The following is a 26,080-nucleotide window of genomic DNA, read 5'->3' as shown; positions in this document are numbered from 1 at the left end:
AGACGTGTCTGCGTGAGAAGAGCACCCTCTTCCGATACTCTTCTAGATGCAAAAAGCAAAAGCTCAGCCCCCCTCACGAGGGGCTTACGAAAACCACCAAGAGCCTCTTACATCCTATTCCTCAGGTGTGAATGCTGGTAATTTCTCGCGAGACTCGAACTCTTGACCCATAGGAGCGGGGCAATTCAAACGAGACGTCATGGGCCTTGAGGACAGTATCGAACAAGTCTGTTTCCTATAGAGGTAGGGAGGGCGAATGGATGTGAAATCAACAGACAGGATCTAATGTATATTCAAGGAATGGAAACACTACACGACACTGTACCCAGATGTATTGATACACGGAAAACCCCCAACTCAGTCAGCCTCTTGTCATGTATTCCTCGCAAACTCCTCGCTATGCCAATATTGCTGAAACATAGAACACGAGAGTAAGGGTATCAAACTTGTAAATGCAAAGCTACGGCACACTCTTTCAACGGGACTCGCTGCCGCCCCAAACATTCTTGTTGATCTCGTCGTCGTCCCCAACGCCAAAGTTTTTATTGAAATCGTCTTCTTGCTCGCTCTCTGCCCACGGCGATGCTGTTGCTTCTTGTAAAAGGGGAGACGCCTCAGGCTCGCTATACGTTTTGGAAACACTCGCTTCGGGTTCGGACTGTCCCTCGGCTGCAGTCGGCCTAGGTGATGGGCTTTGGGGCTTGGATGACGGTCCAGAGCCGGTACGATCGGGGGAGGAGCCCGAGCCTGCGGTCTCTGCCGCAGCGACTTGCTTCTGCTTCTGCTTCTTCTTCTTTTTGACCGTGACGACGGCTGGCTCGCTAGGCCGAGGAGACACACGCAGACGCTCGACTGTCGATCGTGGTTCAGACGCGAACCCTAGGCTTCCCTGAGAGGACATGTACCGTTGGCTCAGGGGCACATTTGCAGTGATGACGGGGTACTACACTTCGTTAGCCACTTTGACCTTCCCCATCACACCCTCGCAGCACTTACATTCCAATCGCCAAACTCCAATTCGCGCGCCTTGCCGTAGAGACGCTCGTCGTCGTTATCTATCTCGGGCTCACCACCGAGACCTTCATTGAAGGTGCCGTTGGCAGAGTTGTACTCTTCGCTCGGGCCGCCCGCGGTTCCTTGAAGCAAGGGGTCTCGCTCGTTCAGATTGCGGTTTGTCTGGCGATCGACCTGGCCGGGTGTCGGGATCCAGTACTTTGCCTTGCCGCCTCTTGTGTATCGCATGCCCTCATCGAGTCTGCCTAACCTGGCTCGGGACTCTTCGTGCGCCATGATCTTGTCGCCCGAGTCGAAAAACCGGTAGCCATATTTGTCGCCTGTGAACGTCTCCTTTGAGTCTTCAATGAGATCCTTGACACCAAACGCATCGCGGAACGCAAACTTGACGGGCATCCGCGCCGACGAAATTCTGTTATCCGCGAAATCGTGCCACGAAAAGGCATACCAGTGGGCGATGGCGAACGCCGGCATCTCGATACAAATCAGGGCATCCTGGATGGCGGCGGCCAAGTTGTCGGGACTGTACCCCTCGACATTGTCCGGGATGGCTCCGAGCCAGACGAGGATAGACAGGAAGAAACCTTGCCAATACGAGGCAAAGATGATGAGCTTGACACACAAGAACTTGGGCACGGGACGGAAGGGTAGCAGATCGTCATGCATGCAGACCCAGAACAAGCCGAGTGAGTACAAGCTCACCGTCACACTGAGGTTGTAGATGATGCCGCTCCACAGATAGCCCGACTCCACGCCAATATAGCCCTCCTGGTAGGTGTCTGTAGCCTTCATGATGACGGTGGCCAAAGCCAGAATGGGCTTCAACCACGCGTACTGCAGGATGCCGCGCTTGATCGCGAGAAACGTGTGAGGATCGGAGATGTCGACGCGGGGCAGCACATGATGCATGGGCCACAGGTGGGAGACTGGCTCGCGGCCGTGGGTCATGATGATCAGAGCGCGTTCTCCGCTGAGATAGTTGATAAGGAGCTGGAAGAAGGTGTAGATGGTGAAAGCCTGGGTTTGTTAGCACTTGTAGATAAGAGGAAGTGCCGCCAAGCTGTATTCACCTCGTAAATGTCTCGGACGGGGTCGAGGAAAGACGAAGCCTTGATAGAGATCATGCTTGTCCAAGACGATATCGAGTATATGGGGACCCTTGGTTGGTTAGACTCTGATGCTTATCGTGATCTCGGGGGACGGCCAACGTACATGAGCAAGATTCGAACGACATATCGCTGAAGGAGTGGTTTTCGGTAGTTTTTCCTGGGAGGTGTCAGTGGTCGGAAGGGGAGCGCGCGCGGGATGGGTAGCGTACGACTGGAGAAAGATGGATCTGCGAGTTACTCGTTAGCCTCAGTTTGCGCCAGTCAGGGTAGCACGACGAGTACTTACATGGCTGATAGGAAAGTGGCTATCAGCGCGGCGACACCTGCGACGATGATGGTCGCCGTGGTCAGCTTCTCGCCTGTGCCGCCCGCCATGTTGACCTCGAGGCGGGACATGGCGTAGGGTGTTGTGTTGTGTGTGAGGAATTTCGTCTACCTCATGGCTGTCAAAGGACGAGGCGAGAGTCAGGAGAGACAGAGGGGCGGAGCAGCAAGCTTCAGGCTCAAGAATCGACGTCGCAAGGGCGGGGGGCGACAAGATGTGTATGTGTGAGAAGCAACAAAAGAAGATGACGATGACGATGGCCGTGCTGCGAGGGTTAGGTTGTCATGAGCTGCTCGTGACAGGTGCGTAATTCGGTACGTATGCGCGGCTCAAGCTGCAGACGCCGTACTTTAGCCCGGTACGTACTGCCTGATAGGTACCTAGGTGGTGGACGGGGAGGGTGACAGCTGCGCATCATCCGCGTGCGGCCAATGACCGCGCATTAATTGTTAGGGAGGTCCCATACTACGTCCCGGCAGCTCCCCTGAAGCCTTGGTTTCACAGCGTGCTTGAGCGTGTGGGGTAGCACCACAGTGACCTTTTCATCCACTGAGCTGCTGGGGGATGCGCCCCGGAAGCTACGACCACAGCTCCGCCGATGGGCCATGGGGTGCGGGTTGTCACTAGCGCGAGACACCCGGGCCCCGTCGTTGGGAACGCTCGGCGCGACTTTGATTGTGAAATGCGACCGCTGAAAGTTGCTGGCCTGTGATCCCACACCAATCCAACCTCAACCGTATTGCAGATTGCGCATGCTTAACGTTGCGCTGTCTCACCGACTCCTCACTCATCCGACTATCCGATTCTACCCTGTACACTCGACACCCCAGATACCTCGAATAACATCTACCGTGTCCTACGAGCACACCGCGTAACCACCGACAACCGACAACCTACGAACCTACCTCCACAACACCAGGCGAGCGACGACTGCGAAACCGCGACATGGCAGTGGGTGGACAAGGGCAGCTCCGACGTTGATGCTAGCTTTGGCTCGCCAAACACGAGGCATTGGGCATTGATCGTCGACTCACCGCCGTCAGGATGCCGCAAGAAGGGGAGCCGAACCCCACGCCGACCGAGACCCCGGCCTTTAGATGGGAGTTTCTCGTATACTTGATCATATGCGGTGCCCTCGCCGTCTTCTTCCTCCTCTACTTCAACCGGGCCTTTGGATCGCTCCTCTCGTGGGGCATACGAACCTACACATGGCATCGCTACCGACTCTACATTGACATCCAGGCACTCCAGGTCTCACTTCTTGGTGGACGCATATTCTTCACCGGTCTACGATATCACGGCAATAACGAGACGTTCCTAATTCAGCATGGCTACGTTACATGGCGATACTGGCTACGTCGAGTGCGGGAGGTGGATATAACAGCGTCGGCACAGCAGCAAGCTGAGCAGGCTTCTGCCGCGACAAACGGACGACACTCGAATCTGCCCTGCCGAGTCACAATGTCCCTGGTTGGGTTGGAATGGTTCATATACAATCGAAGTCCCGCCTATGACAGCGTTCTGGCTGGTCTCAAGGAGCCCACGGCAACTGCTGAGAACGTGTCCACGGCATTCGAGTCCAAAGACGAAAACGCTTCGCTGAGAAACCGAGGACAGAGGACGACTGAAAAGCCGGAGCCATCACCAGATTCCGCAGAACATGAAAAGGAGACAGCTGGCGCGGCTCTACTCTCGAGGATTGGCAACACCTTTGGACGTCGTGGATCTTCGGCCAGTCAGACTAGTACTCCTTCCGATGGCCCGGCCGGCAGCAGCGATGATGTTCAGGCGGACTCTGATTTGCCGTTTCTCCTGCAGCTCTTCCCAATCTTTGTGACGTGCCAAAAGGCAGCTGTAGTCATGGGCAACGACAACACCAAGGCCATCTTGATTGTCAAAGCCGATGGGCTTTCTGGTGAAATTGACGCCTCAAAGACGTCCACCCCGGACCCGTACAAGCAGATCTTCAAGATCAAGTTCCAGCACCCAATCGTAGAGATGCGAGAGAATGACGACTTCAAGGAAGACCAGGCGACGAGGGCCAGCCGCGAAAAACAGGCTGCCCAGGAACCTAGTCCCACGTACAAGACTTCTTTCTTCCGACGGCAGAGACGCCGCACGCTCGGAACATTAAGAAACCTCGTGCCGTACTGGCGGAAATCCGTCGAATCCTTCTCTCTGGGCTCGCGCAGCCCACTCACCACCGCGGTGTCTCAAATACCCGGATCCAACCAATGGCAAGGTCTAGCCCGCTACTTGGACGAAGACGAGCAGGATTCGAGGTTGCGGTGGGCAGGCGTCGAGTACGCTGCCGAGTCCACCGTGGTAGACAGCCCAGAGGCGACGCTGACCATCTACTGGGATGTTGTCGGCAAGGTGACGGCCGAAGCCGCGAGCAGACGTTCAAAGGAGAATGCGGCGACGTACATCAATGGCGACGAGGCTCCTGCATGGGGCATGAGTCTTGCCATCAACGGCGGCGTGGTCAACTACGGGCCTTGGGCAGACCGACACCGAGCGGATCTTCAGCGCGTCTTTGTTCCCAGTTTGTCAAAAGACGCCGTTCCTGCGACACCTTTGGAGGAGGGCGCCTACCGCGTTCCCACACAGTTCAAGTTGTTTGTCGAATTGAACGATGAGGTGACGCTGCATATCCCTATACGAGAAGACTCGAAGAATTGGAAGTGGAAGGGCAAAGAGCCGCCCATGAAGGCTCCGCCACAGCCGATGAAGCGGAAGCAGAGAAACCGTGCCAAGAAGAACATCAAGACAGACGCGGCACCCACCCGTCCGGGAGGCTGGCTCGACTTCATCGTGCCTGGCAACTCCACCATCTCCTTTACCATGGACATGCTTGCCAGCCAAACGGGGTATCAGATGAAGCTCGATGTCGACCTGCCCAGTACCGAGCTCGCGACCAGCGTGAACCACGAGCTTCTCTGGCGTTCAGGGCCGCAGCGTATATCCTGCGATCTGTCCACTCCCCTTAAATGGAACACCCTCAGGACATGGTACTTCAACATCATTACAGAACAAATGGAACTCTTCATACTGAGGGACCACGTCTTCCTCGTTATTGATCTGGTCGATGACTGGGCATCAGGGCCACCGGCCGAGTATCTTGTCTTCACGCCCTTCAGATATTACCTCAATCTCGAGCTCCGCGACGCAGCGCTTTACCTTAATGCCAATGATGGCAACATTATCAACAACCCCACCGATCTCGAGGACAACGCCTACGTCGTAGCCAAGAGCCCCTCCCTTATTGTAAACTCTTGTATCCCGATCGACAAGTTTCGCCCTAGCATGAACACCGTACCCTTCGTTCTGAGCGCCGAGACCTTCTCGCTGTGGCTACATGTGCCGCCTTGGAACACGCAGGGCACGTTTCTTACATCAAAAGAAATCGGCCACGGCGAGAACTTTGAGGTTGACGGGAAATACCACTACAACGCTACGACGTCTCCGGCCAACATTGACACACTGGAAATCAACCTGAGTCTCCAGTCGCCCACGGCAACAATCTACGGATTCATCATACGATATGTCATGGTCCTCAAGGACAACTACCTCGGCGACTACATCCACTTCAAGACGCTCGAAGAGTACCAAGACCTCTTGCGGCTCAAGGAAAGCAACCCAGATGCAGAGCTCGCAAATCGGCCGCCCCCAAAAAAGTCCAACGACTTGGACGTGATTCTGAGCGTAAAGATTGACGACCTGCGCCTTATTTTGCCTGCCAACCTGTACTCCAGTCAGCGCAATGTTCAGGTTGAAACCGCTGGTCTCTCCTTGGACCTCCGGTTCACAAACTACTACATGGACTTGCAGGTCAATCTCAACCCCCTGAACCTGTCTCTCGGAAACGCAGAGTCGGGTTCAGAAACACCCATCAGCGCAGTGTCCAGCACCCAGCTATTCATTGACGGCCTCACCATTTATGGACACCGTCTGTTCGGGCTTCCCCCTAGCGAGCCGACCTACATGTGTAATTGGGATATCTCTGTTGGCACCGTATCGGGAGAATGCTCTGCCGACTTTTTGACGGCACTCATGGGTGTGGGTAAGGGATTCGCGTTCGAATTTGACGATGACGAGAATGCTTTGATACCGCTTTCTTCCGTCATTGTGTACGACGTTACCTTCTTGAGGGTGGCTGTCGAGGCCGTCCGCGTCTGGTGCCATGTTGACGAAGCGGCGTTCTTGTTCTCGACCGGCACCCTCGATATCAAATTCAACGACTGGGCCCGTACGCACTACTCTAGGCGAGCCGACATTCGACTCCCGGATCTGCAGGTCTCGTGTGTGAACTCAGAATCGGCCATGAGGCACAAGTGGAAGTCTCAGCATGGCGTCGAAACGGACGCCTTCTTCCAAGCCAGTATCCGCGTGGCCATCATTGGAAGAAAGTTTCACTTCTCTGAAGAGCGCAAGTTGCAGCAGGAGCTCATCCGTCGCGAGGATCAACGGGCTGGGCGAACTGAATTTCTGCTTCTGCCGGGGATCTTGGAGGAAACGCTCCCCGACCAGCTCGATCCCCCTGCCCAGGGCTTCCCGCCGGTTCCGCACCCGACGGTCCTAGACGGCGTCGAGGGAGACCAGAGGTCTTTTGACAGCCGCTCAGCCTTTAGTCGATCTCGTCCCCTCCGCCACAAGAGCTCATTCCTGTCCACGTCCACCACCTCCAGCACTAGCAGTGTGGTGAGGCCCAGAAGCTCCGTGAGATCACGGGCAAAGTCCAGGCAGTCAGACATGTTGCACCCAGACGGATCTGAAGCGAAGCGAGGAGGGCAGCACCAGCGAGACGTTTCTACGTCGACCGGTCGACACTCGGCATTCTACAGCGCCATTGGAGACTACAGAGATGTAAGCCACCACTCGTCAGTGGCCTTCTCGAGCCAATTCTATACTCCGCCGTTCCCACTCGAGAGTGTTCGCCCTGATACATCAGAGGCTGTCATGCAAAGCATTGAAGAAGACGAAGAAGCGTCCGCGTTTGGCTTTTCCGAATTTGGTCTCGACGACATTGACCCCGAGTCTCTGACCGAGGATCGCGCCCATAACAGCATCATTCTGGAGATCCCCTCAGGCGTCACTGCGTTCTTGAACCCGTCAGCGGTCAAGAATGTGTCGCTCTTACTCGCGGCTCTGCAGCCGAGCGATCCAGACGATATCCTCGACACCCTACAAATATCTTCCATGACGGACATCTTTGACCTCCAAAAGAAGAGAAAGATTGCCGGGGAAATCACCGATGTACTCGTCAGGGTCCCAAAAGCCAGCATTCGTTTCCTAAACTCTTCCACTGTTGACCGCATGAATCCCGGCGGAGAAGAGCAGGACCAATACGATGTGACCGTGTCAAGATTGTCGCTGTGTCTCCGCTCGACTGACGCGTGGAAAGACCCGTTGGAGCCCGTTGAGAACAACAAGAGAACCTCCGTCCTGTTGAAGCTCGGATCTGCCGAGGTATCAGCGGCAGAACGGCTTTCAGGGGCTGAAGAGAATCAAGCAGCGTTCATGGCGCAGATTGAAAGCGTCATGGTTTCGCTGGGCTCAAAGGATGTCACGTACATTGACGCAGACATTGGCAGTATCAAGAGCAGCACGGCATCAGAAAAGATTGAGTACCTTGCGTCACTCATCCACAGGACCGGAGTCGTCGCTGCAGAACTTGGCGAGGTGCTGGGACGGACAATGTCTCGGCACGAGGACCGCATCAAACACTTTGTTTACAAGCTCATGACCGAAGGACACCCCATTGGCGACCCATCCTTTTTGACGCGTCCGTCGGCAGTGTTGCGATCTGCCGAGGAGCATCTGCGAACCTGTGATTCGTGGAAGATGGCCGCGAGACTGCGTCAAGTCTGGACACACCTGCCGGCGGCCTTCAAAGAAGACCTGCAACTGAGCTGCCTCGCGGCATCAGCCTCGCCACCGGCCGATGCTGCTCATCGCGTCATTGATGCTTTCCAACGATGGCGCAGCTGGGATCTGTCCGACGTGGCTGATTCGTCACTGATCAAGAATGTTTTCGGTGCAGTGAAGGTGGACGGCAAACCCGCATCGCCCGATCTTCCCATCCTGGCCGCCCTGCGCCTCAAGGACGTTCAATTGCTTCTTGATCCAGGGCCAAAGGAAAATAGAGTCGTCTTCTCTGACTTGACGACAAGGCTGGAGAAGAAGGCAGTGCCCAACACTGATGGCGCAGAAGATGTGCCAAAGAACATGACTGTGTTGAATGTCTATTGTGGCGAAGCTGCCATCATTCTCAACTGGGAGCTTTGCGAGCTGGCAGAGGATATTTTGCGACTCTACAACAAATCCAGCCGTGCTGCCAAACCTCTCCAGGAGCCCAAGAGCGAGCCCAAAGTGGACGATGCTTCAAAGTCGAAAACCCAAAACGCATTCCATGTTGTGTTGGCCGTCGGGCGAGGCTCCGTCGAGGTGGACACCATCAACCTCAGCGCCACCTCTCTCGGCCACAACATGAAAGTGTCGTGCCTAGCTGATGCCTACGAAAAGACCGGCTCGTCCATCAACTTCATCCTCAGCTGTGATGCTGTGACGTCTCGCCTTCATCACCGATCTGAGCTGCTGGGCATGTTCCAGATCAAGGACCCAAGCATCATTGTTTCTCACGAGCTCTTGGAGACAGACACGACATCTTGTCACACCATCAAATCGACGGCCAGCAGTCGCACCTTGACCTTTGCGGTGAAGCAAGACCCGCTTTACCTCGTTGAGGTCGCCGATTATCTGGTCAAGGATGAGTTGACGCAGATACACAAGCTCCAGGAACAGCTGCCGGAGTCTCCTGCGCCGCCCCGCAGGAACAGCGTCAAGATTGCCGAGCGCCTATCTTCCTTCCGGGTCAACGTCGCAATGTTCCTAGACGAGTACCGCATCAGTGTTCCATTGCTACAGTCAATGACCTATAACATCTCGGGCGTGGTAGCACGAGCAGCTGTGGCTGCCAACTTTGGAAAGGAACTCATCTTCGACTTTGATGTAAAGGAGAACTCTCACGAGGTCCGCATGGACGTCAGAGACCAACAGCGCAGTATATCGCTTCTGCGCATCCCGCCGACCAACGGCCGCATCGTCAGTCACATGGAGCAAGGGGAACATTCGATTTCGGTGTTTGGCTCTGTCGAGCTTATGCAATTGGACGCCTCTGCGGTGTACAGCCTTTTGACGGCCCTCAACCGACCTCAGATCTCCAGTGCGGTCACCGAGCTGCAGGAGGGCACAAAGGCGATTCAGGGCCACATTAGCGAAATCTTTGGCGAAAAGGCGATATCCAAAGAGAAGCCAGCCCCCGAACCCGAACCCGACTCGAATCTCATCTACACCATTCATCTCACTCTGGCCGGGATTGAAGTGTTTGGAAACACGCCCCTCGTGTCTGAAAAGGATCCCACGGCGTGTCTCTCTTTTAAGCTTGACAGAGTGCACCTGGAAGTGGCCAACCGTCACGGTTCACACGGGCCGATTCTGGCGCAACCAGAACTCCATATTAACCTGCGTCAAATCTTGATTGATGTGCAGAAAGGCAGGGACAATGCTATGAGATCCTGTGGTAGCCTAGCTCTCGGCGCTCTCATCTCGATGAATACTCGGTGCACAGAAGACGGCACAGAAGAGAGGTCTTTCAACTTTAGAAGCGACGGCCTGGAAATCGAGTTGTCCCCGGAAACCGTCTCAACGGTGGTCGCCGCTCTGGGCTACATGGGTGACAAGATCAAAGACCTCGACACGTCGCGCGAGCTCGAGTACCTGCGCAAGATTCGACAGACTAGGCCCCGCATCGCCATTAATTATCAGGAAGAGGCAGAGGAACCGGACATTATCGACTCGTTCCTGTCGTCGGTTGTCTACCGCTTTGAGGTGCGCGACACGCAGATCTCCTGGCTCGTTGGCGATCCCTCAGATGAGCTGCTGCCGTTGGCGGGCAGCAAAGAAGACCTGATTCTGTCCGTCCAGCTCGTCAGCTTCGGAACACGCCAGACAAAATCAGCCAGGCTGTCGATTGAGAACTTTCAACTCCAGATGGTCCCTCCTGGCCAGGACAAAAGTCTCAGATCGCTTCACTCGGCGCTGCTTCCCGAGGTCGTCTTCAACATTGCCTACGTGTCCAACCCAAACACCCGCAGCTTGGCCTTCCAGGCAGTTGGCAAGTCGCTCGACCTGCGCCTGACCTCGGGCTTCATCATCCCCGCCGCTATTCTCAAAGATTCCATCAGCCTTTCCATGCAGAACGTGCAGAGAGCATCTCAAAATTGGACTGCAGGGACCGCTCCACCCAAGGTCGAGAAGGTGGACGAGATCAAGGAGCCGGCGCCACCGCAGAGAAGCATACTCGGTACCAAACGCCTAGAGTCTCTGCTGGTTGACGCAGACTTTTCGGGTGCCGTTGTCTATGTATCGGGAAAGAAGCCAACAGACGGACTCCGTGGGAGCTCCAGGACCGGACGGCCTTCCCTGGCAGGCAAGTATGGCCAGTTCAGCACGGATGACACCGGCAGCAGCACTGTTCTCAGATCACCAGGTCTGGCCTGGAAGTTTGAGTACCGCGACAACGGAAACGAAGACCCTTCTCTGTATGGCGAGATCAAGATTGACGCCTCGAGCAACATCTTGTATCCGTCCGTGGTGCCCCTCATCATGGACATGACAACCAGCGTCAAAGAAGTCGTGGGTAAGGACAAGGACACGCCCGCGACAGCCCAGACACCGGCAGCCGCGGCCAAGCCCAAGACTGGCAATGAGGATAACATTCTTACTGCTGATCCGAACGCCGTCATTGGGCGTTTGAAGCTGAACCTGGGCCTGCGCATCTGCCGCCAGGAATTTTCGCTAAGCTGCCAGCCCATTGCACGAGTGGCCGCCACAACTTGCTTCGACGACATCTACTTTACTGTCAATACGGTGCGCTCGCAGGAACAGGGCAACTTCTTCTCCATCTCGGGAGCCTTCTCCAAGCTGCAGGCATCCGTCCAGCACGTATACTCTCGAGAATCCACAGGAAGTTTCGACGTCGACTCGATCGTGCTGTCGCTGATGAACAGCAAGCACGTCAGCGGAACGAGCGGCGTGTCTGCCATTCTCAAGGTCAGCCCGATGACCGTCTCCATCAACGCCAAGCAGCTTCAGGACTTTTTGCTGTTCCGCGAGATTTGGTACCCGACGGAGCTGCGGAATACCACGACGGCACCGGTCGCCAAACTCAACACGGAAACATCACAACAGGGCCACTTGGTGCAGAGATATCAGCAGGTGGCCGCAACAGCAGCGTTCCCGTGGACGGCAACCATTTCCATCACGTCGCTCGATGTCAGCGTAGACATGGGCCAGGCCATTGGCAAATCGGTCTTTGCCATCAAGGAGTTTTGGGTGTCGTCAAAGAAGACGTCCGACTGGGAGCAAAACTTGTGCCTCGGCTTTGAGAAGATTGGCATAGACTGTACGGGCCGGTTGAGCGGCTTCATCGCGCTGCAAAAGTTCCAGCTGCGGACATCCATCCAGTGGCCAGAGCGGGAGGCGGCGCTCAATGAGACGCCCCTTGTGCAGGCTTCCATTGGATTCAGTCAGTTCCGGGTGAAGGCTGCCTTTGACTACCAGGCGTTCCTCGTCGCCGATATCACGTCTCTTGAGCTTCTCATGTACAATGTACGACGCAGTCTCGAAGGCACCGGTGATAGGCTCGTCGCCATCTTTGACGGAGACGCGGTGCAAATATTTGGTACCACGACGTCGGCAGCACAGGCGGCATCCCTGTATCAAGCGTTCCAAAAGCTCATACAGGAGAGGCGGGCCAACTTTGAAATGTCGTTGCAAGAGATTGAGAAGTTCATGAGAAGACGGTCATACCAAAGCGCCGCCTTGTCTCCCCATCTTACAAGCGCGCCAAAGTTACAAGCCGAAGACACACTCTCTAAAGCGCCCATCTCACTGGATACGGACGTTGTTGTCACACTCAAGGCGTTGAATCTGGGCGTGTTCCCGAGTACTTTTTCCGATCACCAGGTGTTCAAGATGGAGGCTCTTGGCGCGGAAGCACGATTCGCAGCCAGCATCGAGCAGCGGCGCGTCCACAGCATCCTGGCACTCACTCTTGGACAGCTGCGTATCGGACTCGCGGGTGTCAGGAACATTGAAGCGCCCAAGACGCTCAGCGAGATATCAGTGGAAGACGTGGTCGAGCGAGCAACGGGATCGCGCGGCGGCACCATTCTCAAAGTGCCCAAGGTGGGCGCCGTGATGCAGACATGGCAAACACCGAACCGCAACCGCATCGACTACATCTTCAAGAGCGCGTTCGAGGGCAAAGTCGAGGTGGGATGGAACTACTCGCGCATCAGCTACATCCGCGGGATGTGGGCCAGCCACGCCAAATCGCTCGAGCAGACGTGGGGTAAAGAGCTCCCGCTCACGGCGGCGCTCACGGCGATCAAGGTGACGGGCGTGCCGGACGCCGATACGGAGGGTGGCAGCGGCGACGGGCAGGCGGGCGGATCGTCGCAGCAGCAGCAAAAGATCACGGCCGAGGTCAATGTACCGCAGTCCAAGTACGACTACGTTGCGCTGGAGCCGCCGATTATCGAGACGCCTCAGTTGAGGGATATGGGCGAGGCGACGCCGCCGCTGGAGTGGATTGGGCTTCACAGGGACCGGTTGCCGAATCTGACGCATCAGATTGTGATTGTGGCGTTGCTTGAGCTTGCTGGTGAGGTGGAGGATGCGTATTCAAAGATTCTGGGGTCATGAGGACTTTGGTCAATGGGATGGCATCGGGCAGAGGGCGGCGTTGAGTCATTCGGACAGTCGTTTTTTTTTTTTCCGGCGTTAAGGGAGTTTACCTTTGGGTACGTCAAGGTCATCATCATTGGACCTTGAGGTGAGCATTACTACGGTACATTGGAGGGGGATACCCGCGGAGAGTTGTTCAGTATCAACTTAGTAATCAAACATAATGTTATCTTCCCACGGCGACTGACACACTCGGACTTGTGACGAGGGCACTATAGGATGAGGCGCATGCAGTGATGGATTGCAAGTGGAAATAAGAGAGGCGAGGTTTGGGCTCGATGGGACGAGCCAGACCGATATATGGTTCGTGGCTTTGGATGCCGGTGAGTCGTGCTCCGGCCGGTGTGGGCACATCACGGCGTCCCGATTAGGCTGACCGAGAATCTAAGCATCAGCCAGCCCGGCCGGGTCTCAGATCTCCCGCCAGTGGTCACCCCGGATAATTCTTTGACTGCGGGCAGAGGTGTCACCGTAAGGCATGGCAGAGTAAGCTTTGAAGGGGAGTATTCACAGTCAACGCCGGCTCCGTCATTGGGTGCTGAAGATTGTCCCAGAGCCAGAGGAGCCCAATTCGCAGCCACGGGCGGGTTGTAGTGATGATCGTTGATCTCACCACCTTTGCGGTGCACCGGGGTGGGCTGTTTAGGTACAGTGCGGTGCACGGTGTAAATCTGAAGCCAAGCGAGGGCGGGGTAGTTCTGATTGTTTAGATAAGCAGGGAAAGAGCTCTGGCTTTCTGTCTCTTGCGTTTTACGGAAGGTACCTTGGCATGCTTAGCTAAGGTTTCCTCGATCAAAGAGTCTTGGATAGCTGCGTGTGCCCGAGCAACAGGAGCTTTGTCTAATTCAAACAAGACGTGTGTCAAATGTGCGTCCAGCTCGAATAGAGCAGTTGAGACGATTCGGCGGGGGGTTGTCTGGGCCCGATGTACTGCGTACCTACCTTACATAAGGTACCTTGGGTGGTGGTGAGGTTCTGGTGCGAGGAGGGGAGGGTTACTGCCCTTTCTCTCGCATAGGGTAAGGGAAGGTACGCTGCCCCTCCTTGCACAGACCCGGCGAGGTGCCCTGGAACTCGAGATCCGGAGGCTGGAGCAAGACAGATAGTGCAAGGTGCTGACGGGGAAGGCTGTTGCTGTGGCACCCGGTACCTTGTCTTGGGTAAGGTAGCAAAAGATAATTCACTGCGGACATGACAGGCAGTGAGATGAGTGGCGCCACGATTGTTACTGAGAAAAGAGGCTGCAAGTCTGCGAATAATCAACAAGTGGTTGACGAAAGGATAATTGGATGGACCTGGGTACAGTGCGTAGAAAGAGGGGCACCCAAACAGCCCCTCCAAAGTGTGTGCCGTGCCTGCCCAAAATGCTTTGCAGCTGCTATGGTTGGAGAGGGGAAGGGCGAAAAAACCAGGAAGGAGGGGCCTCGAGAGTGGCGGGGGGTTTTTTTTTCTCTCACACTTCTTTTGCTGTGGTGCCCCACCTACCCATTTTTTCCCATCCGGCGGGCCAGTCACTAACTTTTTTTTTTTTCACCTTCGGGGCAACGCCTGCCTCACACGGCCAAGGCAAGGCGAGGGACGCACCGGTTCCCTTTTTTTTCCATTCCTTCCCCCTCCCACCTTTTCCCTTTTCCTACCCTCCCCGCCCCCTCCATCCCATTCACCTTTTCGACGATAAAAGAATCGGTAGAGGAGCTCATCAGTTCCCCTGTCGTTTCCTGGAACCGTCGACTTTTCAACCTTTCGAGGCATCCCTCACATCTTCATCTGTCTTCCTTCTTCTCTCAAGCAGAGAAAAGGATTCAGCACTCTGTGAGCGCGGGGCAGATTCTTCAACCCCGCTTCGCCCAACTTCGACTCTACACATCCCACCCGACACAGAAATTTCAAAGAGCTCGTTGAGCCACCGCCGTCAAGATGGTCAAGTAAGTTCCATTAACCACAACACATTCCTTCTATCCCGAGCACAAACAACATCGACAACACCTGCTTCTACATCATCATCATGGAGCAATGCTTGCACACTTTGCCGCATCGTTGCAGCGAAGCTTCTTTCCCCGTTGCTTTGCTGAGCGATCGCCTCTACCCCGCCCCTCACCTCACCTCACTTTGACCTTTCTCCCCTCTTCCCCTTCGGAGTTAAGCTCCCACACAGCCCAAACGATACTAACCATGGCTCTCACCACAGCTTCACCGTCGAGGAGATCCGTGGGCTCATGGACAAGCCCACCAACGTCCGTAACATGTCCGTCATTGCCCACGTCGATCACGGAAAGTCCACCCTCACCGACTCCCTTCTCTCCAAGGCCGGTATCATCTCCACCGCCAAGGCCGGAGATGCGAGAGCCACGGATACCCGTGCCGACGAGCAGGAGCGTGGTATTACGATCAAGTCTACCGCCATCTCCCTGTACCACAACGTCGACCCCGAAGATGTCAAGGACATTGTTGGCCAGAAGACCGACGGCACCGACTTCCTCATCAACCTGATCGACTCCCCCGGTCACGTTGATTTCTCTTCCGAAGTCACTGCCGCTCTCCGTGTCACCGACGGTGCTCTCGTCGTCGTCGACACCGTCGAGGGTGTCTGCGTCCAGACCGAGACTGTCCTGCGTCAGGCCCTCGGTGAGCGCATCAAGCCCGTCGTCATCATCAACAAGGTCGACCGTGCTCTTCTCGAGCTTCAGGTCTCCAAGGAGGATCTGTACCAGTCCTTCTCCCGTACCATCGAGTCCGTCAACGTCATCATCTCCACCTACTTTGACAAGTCGCTCGGTGACGTCCAGGTCTACCCCGACAAGGGTACCATCGCCTTCGGTTCCGGTCTTCACGGCTGGGCCTTCACCATCCGCCAGTTCGCCGTCCGCTACGCCAAGAAGTTTGGTGTCGACCGCAACAAGATGATGGAGCGTCTCTGGGGCGACAACTACTTCAACCCCCACACCAAGAAGTGGACCACCAAGAGCTCCCACGAGGGCAAGCAGCTCGAGCGTGCCTTCAACCAGTTCATCTTGGACCCCATCTTCAAGATCTTCTCCGCCGTTATGAACTTCAAGAAGGAGGAGGTCGCCACCCTTCTCCAGAAGCTCGACCTCAAGCTCCCCGTTGAGGACCGCGACAAGGAGGGCAAGCAGCTCCTCAAGGCCGTCATGCGCACTTTCCTCCCCGCCGCCGACGCCCTTCTCGAGATGATGATTCTCCACCTTCCCTCCCCCGTCACCGCCCAGAAGTACCGTGCCGAGACTCTGTACGAGGGTCCCCCCGACGACGAGGCCGCCATTGCCATCCGCGACTGCGATGCCAAGGGTCCCCTCATGCTGTACGTCTCCAAGATGGTTCCCACCTCCGACAAGGGTCGCTTCTACGCTTTCGGTCGTGTCTTTGCCGGTACCGTCAAGTCCGGTATCAAGGTCCGCATCCAGGGCCCCAACTACACCCCCGGCAAGAAGGAGGACCTCTTCATCAAGGCTATCCAGCGTACCGTCCTCATGATGGGTGGCAAGGTCGAGGCCATCGACGACATGCCTGCCGGTAACATTGTCGGTCTCGTTGGTATTGACCAGTTCCTCCTCAAGTCTGGTACTCTCACCACCTCCGACACCGCCCACAACCTCAAGGTCATGAAGTTCTCCGTCTCCCCCGTCGTCCAGCGCTCCGTCCAGGTCAAGAACGCCCAGGATCTCCCCAAGCTCGTCGAGGGTCTCAAGCGTCTCTCCAAGTCCGACCCCTGTGTCCTGACCATGACCTCCGAGTCTGGTGAGCACATTGTCGCCGGTGCCGGTGAGCTCCACTTGGAGATTTGCCTGAACGATCTCATGAACGACCACGCCGGTGTTCCCCTCATCATCTCCGACCCCGTCGTCCAGTACCGTGAGACCGTTGTTGGCAAGTCCAGCATCACCGCTCTCTCCAAGTCTCCCAACAAGCACAACCGTATCTACATGATTGCTGAGCCCATTGACGAGGAGCTCTCCAAGGAGATCGAGGCTGGCAAGATCAGCCCCCGTGACGATTTCAAGGCCCGCGCCCGTGTCCTCGCCGACGACTTCGGCTGGGATGTCACTGACGCCCGTAAGATCTGGACTTTCGGTCCCGACACCACTGGCGCCAACTTGCTCGTCGACCAGACCAAGGCCGTCCAGTACCTCAACGAAATCAAGGACTCCGTCGTCTCTGGTTTCCAGTGGGCCACCCGCGAGGGTCCCGTTGCCGAGGAGCCCATGCGTTCCGTCCGCTGGAACGTCATGGATGTCACCCTCCACGCCGATGCCATTCATCGTGGTGGTGGCCAGATCATCCCTACCTCCCGCCGTGTCCTGTACGCCGCCGCCCTTCTCGCCGAGCCCGCTCTTCTCGAGCCCGTCTTCTTGGTCGAGATCCAGGTTCCCGAGCAGGCCATGGGTGGTGTCTACGGCGTCCTTACCCGCAGACGTGGTCACGTCTTCGGTGAGGAGCAGCGCCCCGGTACCCCTCTGTTCACCATCAAGGCCTACCTGCCCGTCATGGAGTCCTTCGGCTTCAACAGTGACTTGCGCCAGGCCACCTCCGGACAGGCCTTCCCCCAGTCCGTCTTTGACCACTGGCAGCCCCTGCCCGGTGGCTCTCCTCTCGACGGCACCTCCAAGGTCGGCCAGATCGTCCAGGAGATGCGTAAGCGCAAGGGTCTCAAGGTTGAGGTTCCCGGTGTTGAGAACGTGAGTTTTCCGTATAACCCCCCATGACTGAATGATGCTAACCAGTTGCAGTACTACGACAAGTTGTAAACGCCTTTCCCACGGGTTAATAGAAAATGGCGTTGTGCCTTTTTGGGCATTTATGACGAACTGGGTTTGGTGGATGATATCAAAAATTATGACCCCGTTCTTTCCATAGCTTTCGCGTAGTCTCGAATGAAGACAAAGTTCAATATGTAAACACTGTCGTGATTGTGGTGACGATGTGACACCTGAGCATAAGCTTCAAAAATTCGAATACGATGTTATCCAATTATTGTCATAAGTACGGCAAGGACTGCCCCGAATCTGTAGCGGGCAACGGCAGCGGACAACCGCAGCGACGCCGACCCGGGCACGGATTCCACTTAGGTTTAAAGTGGGTCAGATTAGCGAGCTCTGCAAATAAAAGCTTTCAGCCTCGTTCCGACAAAGCTCTTTCTCTCAACAACCTCTCCCATTTCTGGGCAAATTTTTGTTTGTTCGCGTGGCTTTCCGCCGAGCAACAACAATGACTCCAACCTGTCCATACATTACTTGAGTATCAGACTTATTGATACGTCAACTTCTTTTTTCATTCTTCAACCCCATGGTCTGGCGCGACTCGCACTGCGACGACAATGTTTCTAGCAGAGGAGGATGCGCCCTTGCTCAGGACGTGGCTTCTGAGCAAGCTGCCTGAAGTGTTTGTCTTCCCGTCAAATTTTCGTCTCTCAATTGCTCTTGCTGACCATTGCTCTCCGCAGATCTGATACAGAGACGGACATCTTGGCCGACTATGTCCTTGCTCTTCTCGCCTCGCAGGAAGGCGACGCTGCGCACATTCGTGCGGCATGCGAAAGCGAATTGCCGCAGTTCCTCAACACAGGTTAGTTCGGTCACAGTGCGCACCAGCAACGCGTCTTCCACAGCTCTTGTTAACAAATCGCACCACAGACACCGCGCCGGAATTTGTTGACGAGTTGTTTCGCGTCATAGAGTACAAGTCGTTTCTCCCAGGCGCGCCTCCCCCGCCCAAGAAACGAATAGAGGCAGACGATCGCGCGACGGTCTCGGATTTTCCGTCTCAGGGTGGTTCGCGAAAGCGCTCATTCAATGAGAGCGGTGCGTCGGGCGATCGGGATACAGGCTTCGAGGAGCGCGCGTACAAGCAGCCTCGCCGGGGTCAATGGGACTCGACGGCTTCGGGTGCGGGAGGGTACTCTGCGCAGCCGTTCTCTGTCGATGGCTCGTTCCAGCTGTCGGCTGCGGCGGCGCCGTACGACCCAAACTTCCCACGGGATGCTCCGACTGGACCCCAGAATTGGCGCGGTATGCCTCAGATGCCGCCGGCCTACCCTCAGGGCGTCCCTCCTCAAGGCCCACGAAGAAACAGGCAGAAATGCCGCGACTTCGCGACCAAGGGGTACTGTGCTCGCGGAAACTTGTGCCAGTATGACCACGGCGTCGAGCCCATCTGGTTGCCGCCCAGCGGTCCCAGTGGGCCTCCGAAATTCGAGGGTGAGTTCATTTACGCTTGTCTATCACACATCCCCTGTAGCATGATGAGTATTCCATCCGAGCATTTATGCGATGACTTTTACAAAAAATTATAAGGTTGACTACTGAAAGCTACAAAATTCTCTGCCACTTTTGTCATTAAAGATGTTGTTCAAGACTCAGACTGACACAATGGCACAGACTTTGATCCCCGAGACGCGGCCATGATGATGTCGCAAAACTTTCAACAAATGCAGCAACTCATGGAGGCATTCAACGCTGAGAGATCCAGTCGGGAGGGCCGTAAGAATCGCCGTGCTACTAGAGGCAAGCGGCGTCAGAACAGAGCCTCCTTCTCCGCTGAGGGCCCCGTCGAGGATACAACAAAGACGACCATTGTCGTGGAGAACATCCCCGAGGAGCACTTGTCTGAGGAGGCAGTTCGCAAGTTCTTCTCCGAGTTTGGCAACATCCAAGAGGTCACAGTGCAGCCTCACAAGCGGCTCGCGACCGTCACGTATGACACGTGGGATTCTGCCAATGCGGCGTATCGGTCTCCCAAGGTCATCTTTGACAACCGCTTCGTACGAGTCTTTTGGTTCGTCGAAGAGAGCGAGCAGGCTGCCGCACGTGCTGCTGCCAACGGCGAAGACCAGGACGCCGAGCCGGAGATTGATCTGGAGGAGTTTATGAAGAAGCAAGAAGAAGCCCAGCGGCAGCACGATGAAAAGATGCAAAAGAAGGCCGAGCTAGACAAGCAACGCCAGGAACTGGAGCAGCGGCAACGCGAACTGCTCGCCCGGCACCGCGAGGTACAGCAGAAGCTTCAAGCTAAGCTGGCCTCGAAGAATGGCGATGGCGGAGAGAATGGGGAAGAGGGCTCGTTGAACTCGGCCCTTCGCGCGCAGCTCGCGGCTCTCGAGGACGAGGCTAAGCTCCTCGGCCTCGATCCTAGCGCGACGGATGAACCGGCGTGGCATGCGAGCTCCCGGGGCCGTGGTCGTGGCAGAGGCGGCTTTGTCCCGCGTGGCCGTGGCTTCGCCCCTCGAGGAAGGGGACCATACCGCGGCGGTGGATACAGAGGCGACGTCCACGCTGCCTACGCCGCGTACTCGCTCGACAACCGTCCCCGGACTGTCTCCGTTACGGGCGTGGACTTTACTTCGTCTGAGAAGGACGAGGTGCTTCGGCAGTACCTCCTCGCCGTCGGTGAATTCACAGAGATCAACACCACCCCGTCCAAGACCGAAGTCACCTTCAAGGACCGCAAGACGGCCGAGAAGTTCTTTTACGGTCTCCCCAAGCAGGAGATCCCGGGCATTGATGGCCAACTCGAACTGTCGTGGGTCGCCACACCCCTGGCGCCCATCAAGGCTGTCGAGAATGGTGCGTCGTCAAAGGCCCAGGGCGCGTCCGACCATGATATGACCATGGGCAACGCCGCACCTAACGGGTCGTCGGCGGCACGTGACCTGGTGGAGCAGCAGCCTGAACAGCAGCGGGAGATGGACTATGATGTGGCGGACGATGATGGCTGGGGTGTTGAGTAGAGGGGCTGACGAGAAGATGCACGTGGAGTGTGTCTCCTTTGTGTGAGGGACAGCAGGGGCTCGAAGCAGTCTACAGAGTTACCTGTATGCCATGATACCATGGTGATGTCCCGAATAATGGGATGACGAGGGCTCGTCCCATGACATTGTCGCAGTGATTGCGATGGAAGCCGAAGCGGCACATCACCGCTAGAATTTTACCAAAATTTGATACCCCCAATGAGTTTTGTGTCGGTATACGTGATGTGTTCATGGTGAGTACGCGTGAGTGATGTTGCGGTCGTGGGCCTACGTGATATCCTGTTGAGTTATTATGATTCACTAGATAGTGTGCCGTTCACCGAGGTTTATTTGATCACCAGGCATTGATGGTCCGCTCAGAATCTCCGCTCCATCTCAGACTTAATGAGGTCCATCGACTCTGATGTGAGAGGTGACGAACTCCAGGGTGTCGGGGCTTTGGGCTCAGCCTGGGATGTATGTTTACCTACCTTACTAGGATGCGAAAGCGGGAGCGCAAAGGAAACCCACGAGCAGGATTCATGTATGTAGATGCATATAGTCAGGGCGCCGATTACAAGAATCAAGACTTTGCCTAATGTTTCAGCTCTTGGAATGAGGAACATCGTTGGCCGGCGTTGTAACGAGAACGAGAACGAGGTTTCCCCTCTCTATTACTCCTCTTTTTGCTCTGCGTTTACTGGAAACTGTCTTTCCATCGTCTGTGCCTCATACCATAGTCAAGATTAATTGTAAAGGTTTTTTTTCATTATCTTTTTCCATGGCTACGGCGGATGTCGGGCATGAACAACAAAACATGGCAGGACACCAACACAAACACGAACCGCATCGCGCGAGTGGGACGACGCCGGGGCAAGTGCCAGCGCAGACAAGGGTGGATCTGACGACGGATAAGGGGTCAATAAGGGAAGATGTTGGTCCTAGGTGGGTGGGTTTCCTCTGGCGGGATGCATGAAGCAAGGGTCGGCATATCGGTCTAAGAAACTCAAGCCATGGCTCAAAGATGGAGTGAATCTCTCACCAGAGTGGCAGAACGAGGATGGCCGTTGCTCGCTAAAGTTGGGGACTCGGGGCAGCTGACCAGAGTGCCCAGAGGGAAACCCCCCGGGCCCTAACCTGACCTGCCTTAGCACGCCAGCGGCCCTGCACTGCACTGGTGTGCTGGGGCCCGCCACTGCCAGCCCCGACGAACGACAGCTGCATGTTCCCTCCAAACTAGGTACCTTAGGTGCTTAGGTCCCCTGTGGTCCTGTACTTAGTATTCAGGTGGTGTAGCTGCACTTGGACGGATTGCATTGCATGTCACTGACCGCAACTCCAACCTCTTCATTCTCTGTGTCTGAACGGGATACTTTTACCTTCTTGTCCTACCTTGATTAGTGGTAGTTTTGTCTCTCTTCCTAGACAGCCTCATTTCTCGTACGACGCCAGTGAAGCACGCCAGAAGCGCCGGTGCCCTTGCTTGACTCAGAAACCTACGTTACCGTCGTGTAAAGGCCAGGGACAGGGAGCGAAATCGGAAGTGTCACTGGGGCCGAAGCGGTGCTGCTTATGACGTCCTACCGGGGGCCCGTTTGTTAAAGAATAATTAACCCGGTGACTAACACCGCGAATCCAAAATCACCCGACAAAGACGCACCACCTTTTGCTCCATACAAACTACAAACCAACAAGCAGAGCAGACAACACGGGAGGCATGATCGGCTTCCTCTCGACCGCCGCCAACATTGCGAACCCGACTCCAGATCTGGGCCACAGCCGTGCTGTGGTTCAGACCTTGATTAAACTATGCCCATCTTCCAAGACGATCTCGAACATCACCACCATCGCCGTCCGTCCGTAGCCGAGACTACCACGGCCGCGGCGCCAGAAACACCACATCCACCCATACCACAACACCGACCGTCGCCGATGAGAAGACTCTCCGAAGAGAGCATACGAACCGAGCTATGCGAAGGCCCCATTGTGGAAAGCCCGACGAGGCCGTCAACCCCCGAGACCGACACCGATGCCGCCGCCGCCGTCATCTCTGACAGGGCCGAGCTGATTGAGCGGCTGAAGCGCGGGGAGAGCCCGACGTGGATCCCGAACCGCCGCGTGGCATCCCCCAGGAACGATCTTGTAGCTCACAACATCACCAAGCTCGAGTCGCTCTTCAACAACCTGCCCCGCCCGAGCACGCCGCAAAGCCCCCGGCCGCCCTCGAGCTCGTCTAGTCTCCTACCGCCCGCGAGCATCACCCCGGATAGAGCAGCCGCCGACGGCTCACGAGAGGAGGATGAGCGGCTGCGCGAGGGGTTGAGCATACAGAGGCCGCGGTCTGCTCTGCACAGCGGCGACTTCACAGAGGATCATCAGCCGAGGCCGCGGTCGCAGCACGAAAAGCAACAGACGGCGCAAGAGGAGGAGACGCACGGCGCAACCAACAAGTTCTTGGCTTCGCGCAATTCATGGCTCGCAACGTCACCACCGCGGGACTTTTCCCCGTTTCAGTTCGAGGCGAGGGTACCGTTTCCGGCGACGAGTGACGACTACCGATCCGTCCCGTCCTCCTTGTCCTCCTCCTTCTCGTCCAGCTTCGTGTACAAGCCGCCGACGAGCCCGCTGGTCCAGTCCGAGAGCAACGACCAAATCGACCTGTCTGCGCCGCTAAACAGCATCGCCATTACCGCGGGATCCCCAAGCTTCGTAGGCCCCTCGCGTCGACACACCCTGAACTCGGTCACGTCGTCCCCCTTTGCGTTCCCCTCGCCCAGCCATGCTGCGATTCACAGGCGGTCCTCGCACCGGGGCCCAGCGGCATTACCGTACCAGGCACACCAGCCGCGGCGCTCCCTCACGTCGATCCCGCAGGTGCCGCTCCCTGGGGCCTCCTCGCCGCAGACGCCCGCGGCGTTTCTGAGACCCAGGCGGCCGTCGTTCAACTCGGACACCTCCCCCTTGCAGCACGCTTCCATGGTTGGGTCGTACGAGGAGAGCATCCTCCGCGGCCGCATGTCCACGACGCCGTCGAAGCCGCTCGACTTTCTCGCGCAGATTGGCGTGCTGGGGCTGGGCAAGTGTAAGTCCAGCCTGAGGTGCCCCGCCCATGTGACTTTGCCGTTCCCCGCCGTGTTCTACAGCTATGGAGGAGCTTCACAAGGGCGTGTGCGGTCAGAGGATGGCCCTAGCCCGTACGTCGGCCAGATTGACCTGGAAAACGGTCTACCCAACCCCGAAGAGGGACAGCGGTCCAAGAGGAAGATGCAGAGCAGATACGTCGAGAAACGGATCGCCGAAGACGACGTCCTCATGGCGGACGGGTCCTCGGATCGTGAGGCGCGCCGAGCCGCGCAGCGGGCCAGACGGAGATCGGCATCCCCGAGAGCGCCGCCGGGCGGGAGTTATCGCATCCCCGAAAAGGGCCAGGTCCAAATCGTCATCAAGAACCCCAACAAGACGGCGGTGAAGCTGTTCCTGGTGCCCTACGACCTCGCCGGCATGGAACCCGGGACAAAGACGTTTATCCGGCAGCGCAGCTACTCGGCGGGTCCCATCATGGAGACGAACACGCCCGGGTTGGAGGAAGCAGCCGCCACCGCCGCCGCCGACCGCCCTATCCTGCGGTACCTCGTGCACCTCCACATCTGCTGCCCGTCCAAGGGACGCTTCTACCTCTACAAGAGCGTCCGGATCGTCTTCGCCAACCGCGTCCCCGACGGCAAAGAGAAGCTCCGCAACGAGACGACGAACCCGGAACCGCGGTTCACGCCGTACAAGCCCATCCGCGTGATGCACCCGCCCATGTCGAGCAGCCACAGCGGACCCGCGGCGACGCTTGCGGCGGAAAAGGCGTTTCGGAGGCGGAGTGCCGGGTTCCCCTTGGTTCCGTCTGCGTATCCCTACGCCGTGGATGGTGGGTGTACATCAGACGGGTTCTCGCAGTCGCCGCAGGCCGCGGGGTATGGGTACGGTCAGCGGCGGCAGCAGCAGCAGCAGCAGCAGTCGTCGCCGTCACCCTTTAGCTTTGGCGGGAATACGCAGCCCGTGGAAGCGGTGCCGTTTGCGCTTTCCGTCTCGGGGCGGGGGCGTGCTCGTCTGGGGAGCGACGTGAGCGATACCACGAACACGACGAGCACTACCACGCCCGGCATCCTCTCGCCGCAGTCGGAGCAGGCGAGTAGGCCGACGACCAAGGACGGGTGGGGGGACGCGCAGGTTGCGAGGTATGAGAAGCTGAGTAAGGGGGATGTAGGGTACGGCGGCAACGCGTTTGCGCCGTCGTCTGGGCGTGGTGGGAGTCCTGGTGGTGCTGCGGAGGGGTTGCTTTCGCAGCGGTTGCGGTCTTTGGGTGTACAGAACCAGGGACGGGGTCAGGGACAGGGCCAGGATCAGAATCAGGGCGAGATGCCTTTTGGTGGTCGGCCGGAGTGAAGGTGGTTCACGTCAAGATTCCACTTCTTTTTCATGTATGAGGCATCTTTTGTACATATTCATGACACCGATTTTGGTGTGCTTACGTATTTAGCCCCGAGTTATATGGGTTTGGGGGTCACTGAGGGAGTTTGTTTATGGTATGGGAAATGGGATTCGTTATAGACGGATGGAGTTTTGGCTTCTGGGTGATGCCTAGGAAGGCGATATTTCAGAAATACATAGTACTTGCTCATCTTGGTGTGTGCCGGGTTATCTCGCTGGGAATGTATGGTGTTGAGGACCGAGTCGCAGAAGAGTCCCCGAGAGACGAGGTCAGTCCGATGTGGAAGCTTCCTGTCTCACTCACAGCCTGATCGCCAGGTACTCATCAATCATGCGGCTCATTTTGAAGATTCGACATCCTCCCGACGGCATCTTGGAAAATTCGACTACATGAGGTCAGCGACGTCCCCGAGAGGCTGGAGCAGCTCACGGAAGCCATCACCGTGTCCTACATGCAGTCACCCATCGATCACAGCTTCTCCGCGCCTTCTTCGAGATCTCCTCTCCCCGACGGGGTCTCGCAGCGCTCCGCCCTCCCGTCCTCCCGCCCGTCTATCTTTCCCGAGTGCGAAAGCGCAAGGCGGTTTTTGCGGTTTTGGC

The 26,080-nt window shown here is 56.7% G+C and overlaps 5 protein-coding genes across 5 annotated transcripts; 4 read left to right on the top strand and 1 right to left on the bottom strand.

Annotated features, from left to right (window-relative positions):
- Positions 1 to 50: 50 nt before the first annotated feature.
- BDP81DRAFT_48727 (organic solute transporter Ostalpha-domain-containing protein) lies at positions 51 to 2,703 on the bottom strand. The gene is made up of 6 exons (XM_060595218.1): positions 2,410 to 2,703; positions 2,333 to 2,350; positions 2,227 to 2,280; positions 2,085 to 2,172; positions 997 to 2,031; positions 51 to 943 (listed from the first exon to the last, which is right to left on the bottom strand). Exons 1-6 carry the CDS (start codon positions 2,517 to 2,519, stop codon positions 476 to 478), a joined length of 1,773 nt encoding a protein of 590 aa, XP_060443942.1. The 5' UTR covers positions 2,520 to 2,703; the 3' UTR covers positions 51 to 475.
- Positions 2,704 to 3,306: 603 nt separating this feature from the next.
- BDP81DRAFT_377500 (fermentation associated protein) lies at positions 3,307 to 13,481 on the top strand. Its single transcript, XM_060586778.1, has one exon. It carries the CDS (start codon positions 3,493 to 3,495, stop codon positions 13,216 to 13,218), a length of 9,726 nt encoding a protein of 3,241 aa, XP_060443941.1. The 5' UTR covers positions 3,307 to 3,492; the 3' UTR covers positions 13,219 to 13,481.
- A 1,311-nt stretch (positions 13,482 to 14,792) lies between these two features.
- On the top strand, positions 14,793 to 18,174 carry BDP81DRAFT_431347 (translation elongation factor aEF-2). The gene is made up of 3 exons (XM_060590672.1): positions 14,793 to 15,185; positions 15,449 to 17,954; positions 18,006 to 18,174. The coding sequence occupies exons 1-3, from the start codon at positions 15,178 to 15,180 to the stop codon at positions 18,021 to 18,023; spliced, it is 2,532 nt and encodes an 843-aa protein (XP_060443940.1). The 5' UTR covers positions 14,793 to 15,177; the 3' UTR covers positions 18,024 to 18,174.
- A 418-nt stretch (positions 18,175 to 18,592) lies between these two features.
- Positions 18,593 to 21,001, top strand: BDP81DRAFT_322849 (RNA recognition domain-containing protein; the record flags this gene model as incomplete). The annotated part of the gene is made up of 4 exons (XM_060584732.1): positions 18,593 to 18,657; positions 18,719 to 18,840; positions 18,909 to 19,472; positions 19,653 to 21,001. The coding sequence occupies 4 exons, from the start codon at positions 18,593 to 18,595 to the stop codon at positions 20,999 to 21,001; spliced, it is 2,100 nt and encodes a 699-aa protein (XP_060443939.1).
- Positions 21,002 to 22,810: 1,809 nt separating this feature from the next.
- Positions 22,811 to 25,435, top strand: BDP81DRAFT_323043 (uncharacterized protein; the record flags this gene model as incomplete). The annotated part of the gene is made up of 3 exons (XM_060584754.1): positions 22,811 to 23,119; positions 23,165 to 24,945; positions 25,027 to 25,435. 3 exons carry the CDS (start codon positions 22,811 to 22,813, stop codon positions 25,433 to 25,435), a joined length of 2,499 nt encoding a protein of 832 aa, XP_060443938.1.
- Between the last annotated feature and the right edge of the window lie 645 nt (positions 25,436 to 26,080).

The sequence above is a fragment of the Colletotrichum phormii genome, assembly GCF_030913505.1.
Source record: "Colletotrichum phormii strain CBS 102054 chromosome Unknown BDP81scaffold_13, whole genome shotgun sequence".
In the NCBI taxonomy this organism is placed as follows: domain Eukaryota; kingdom Fungi; phylum Ascomycota; class Sordariomycetes; order Glomerellales; family Glomerellaceae; genus Colletotrichum; species Colletotrichum phormii.
The sequence above is the reverse complement of the archived record's forward strand: the minus strand, read 5'-3'. Positions and strand labels throughout refer to the sequence as shown.

Coding starts and splice junctions, on each gene's coding strand:
- BDP81DRAFT_377500 (XM_060586778.1), top strand. CDS start 3,493: ATGCCGCAAGAAGGGGAGCCGAACCCCACGCCGACCGAGACCCCGGCC.
- BDP81DRAFT_48727 (XM_060595218.1), bottom strand. CDS start 2,519: ATGTCCCGCCTCGAGGTCAACATGGCGGGCGGCACAGGCGAGAAGCTG. Junction 2,173..2,226: donor GTCGTTCGAATCTTGCTCAT/GTACGTTGGCCG, acceptor TAACCAACCAAG/GGTCCCCATATACTCGATAT. Junction 2,032..2,084: donor CCGTCCGAGACATTTACGAG/GTGAATACAGCT, acceptor TAACAAACCCAG/GCTTTCACCATCTACACCTT.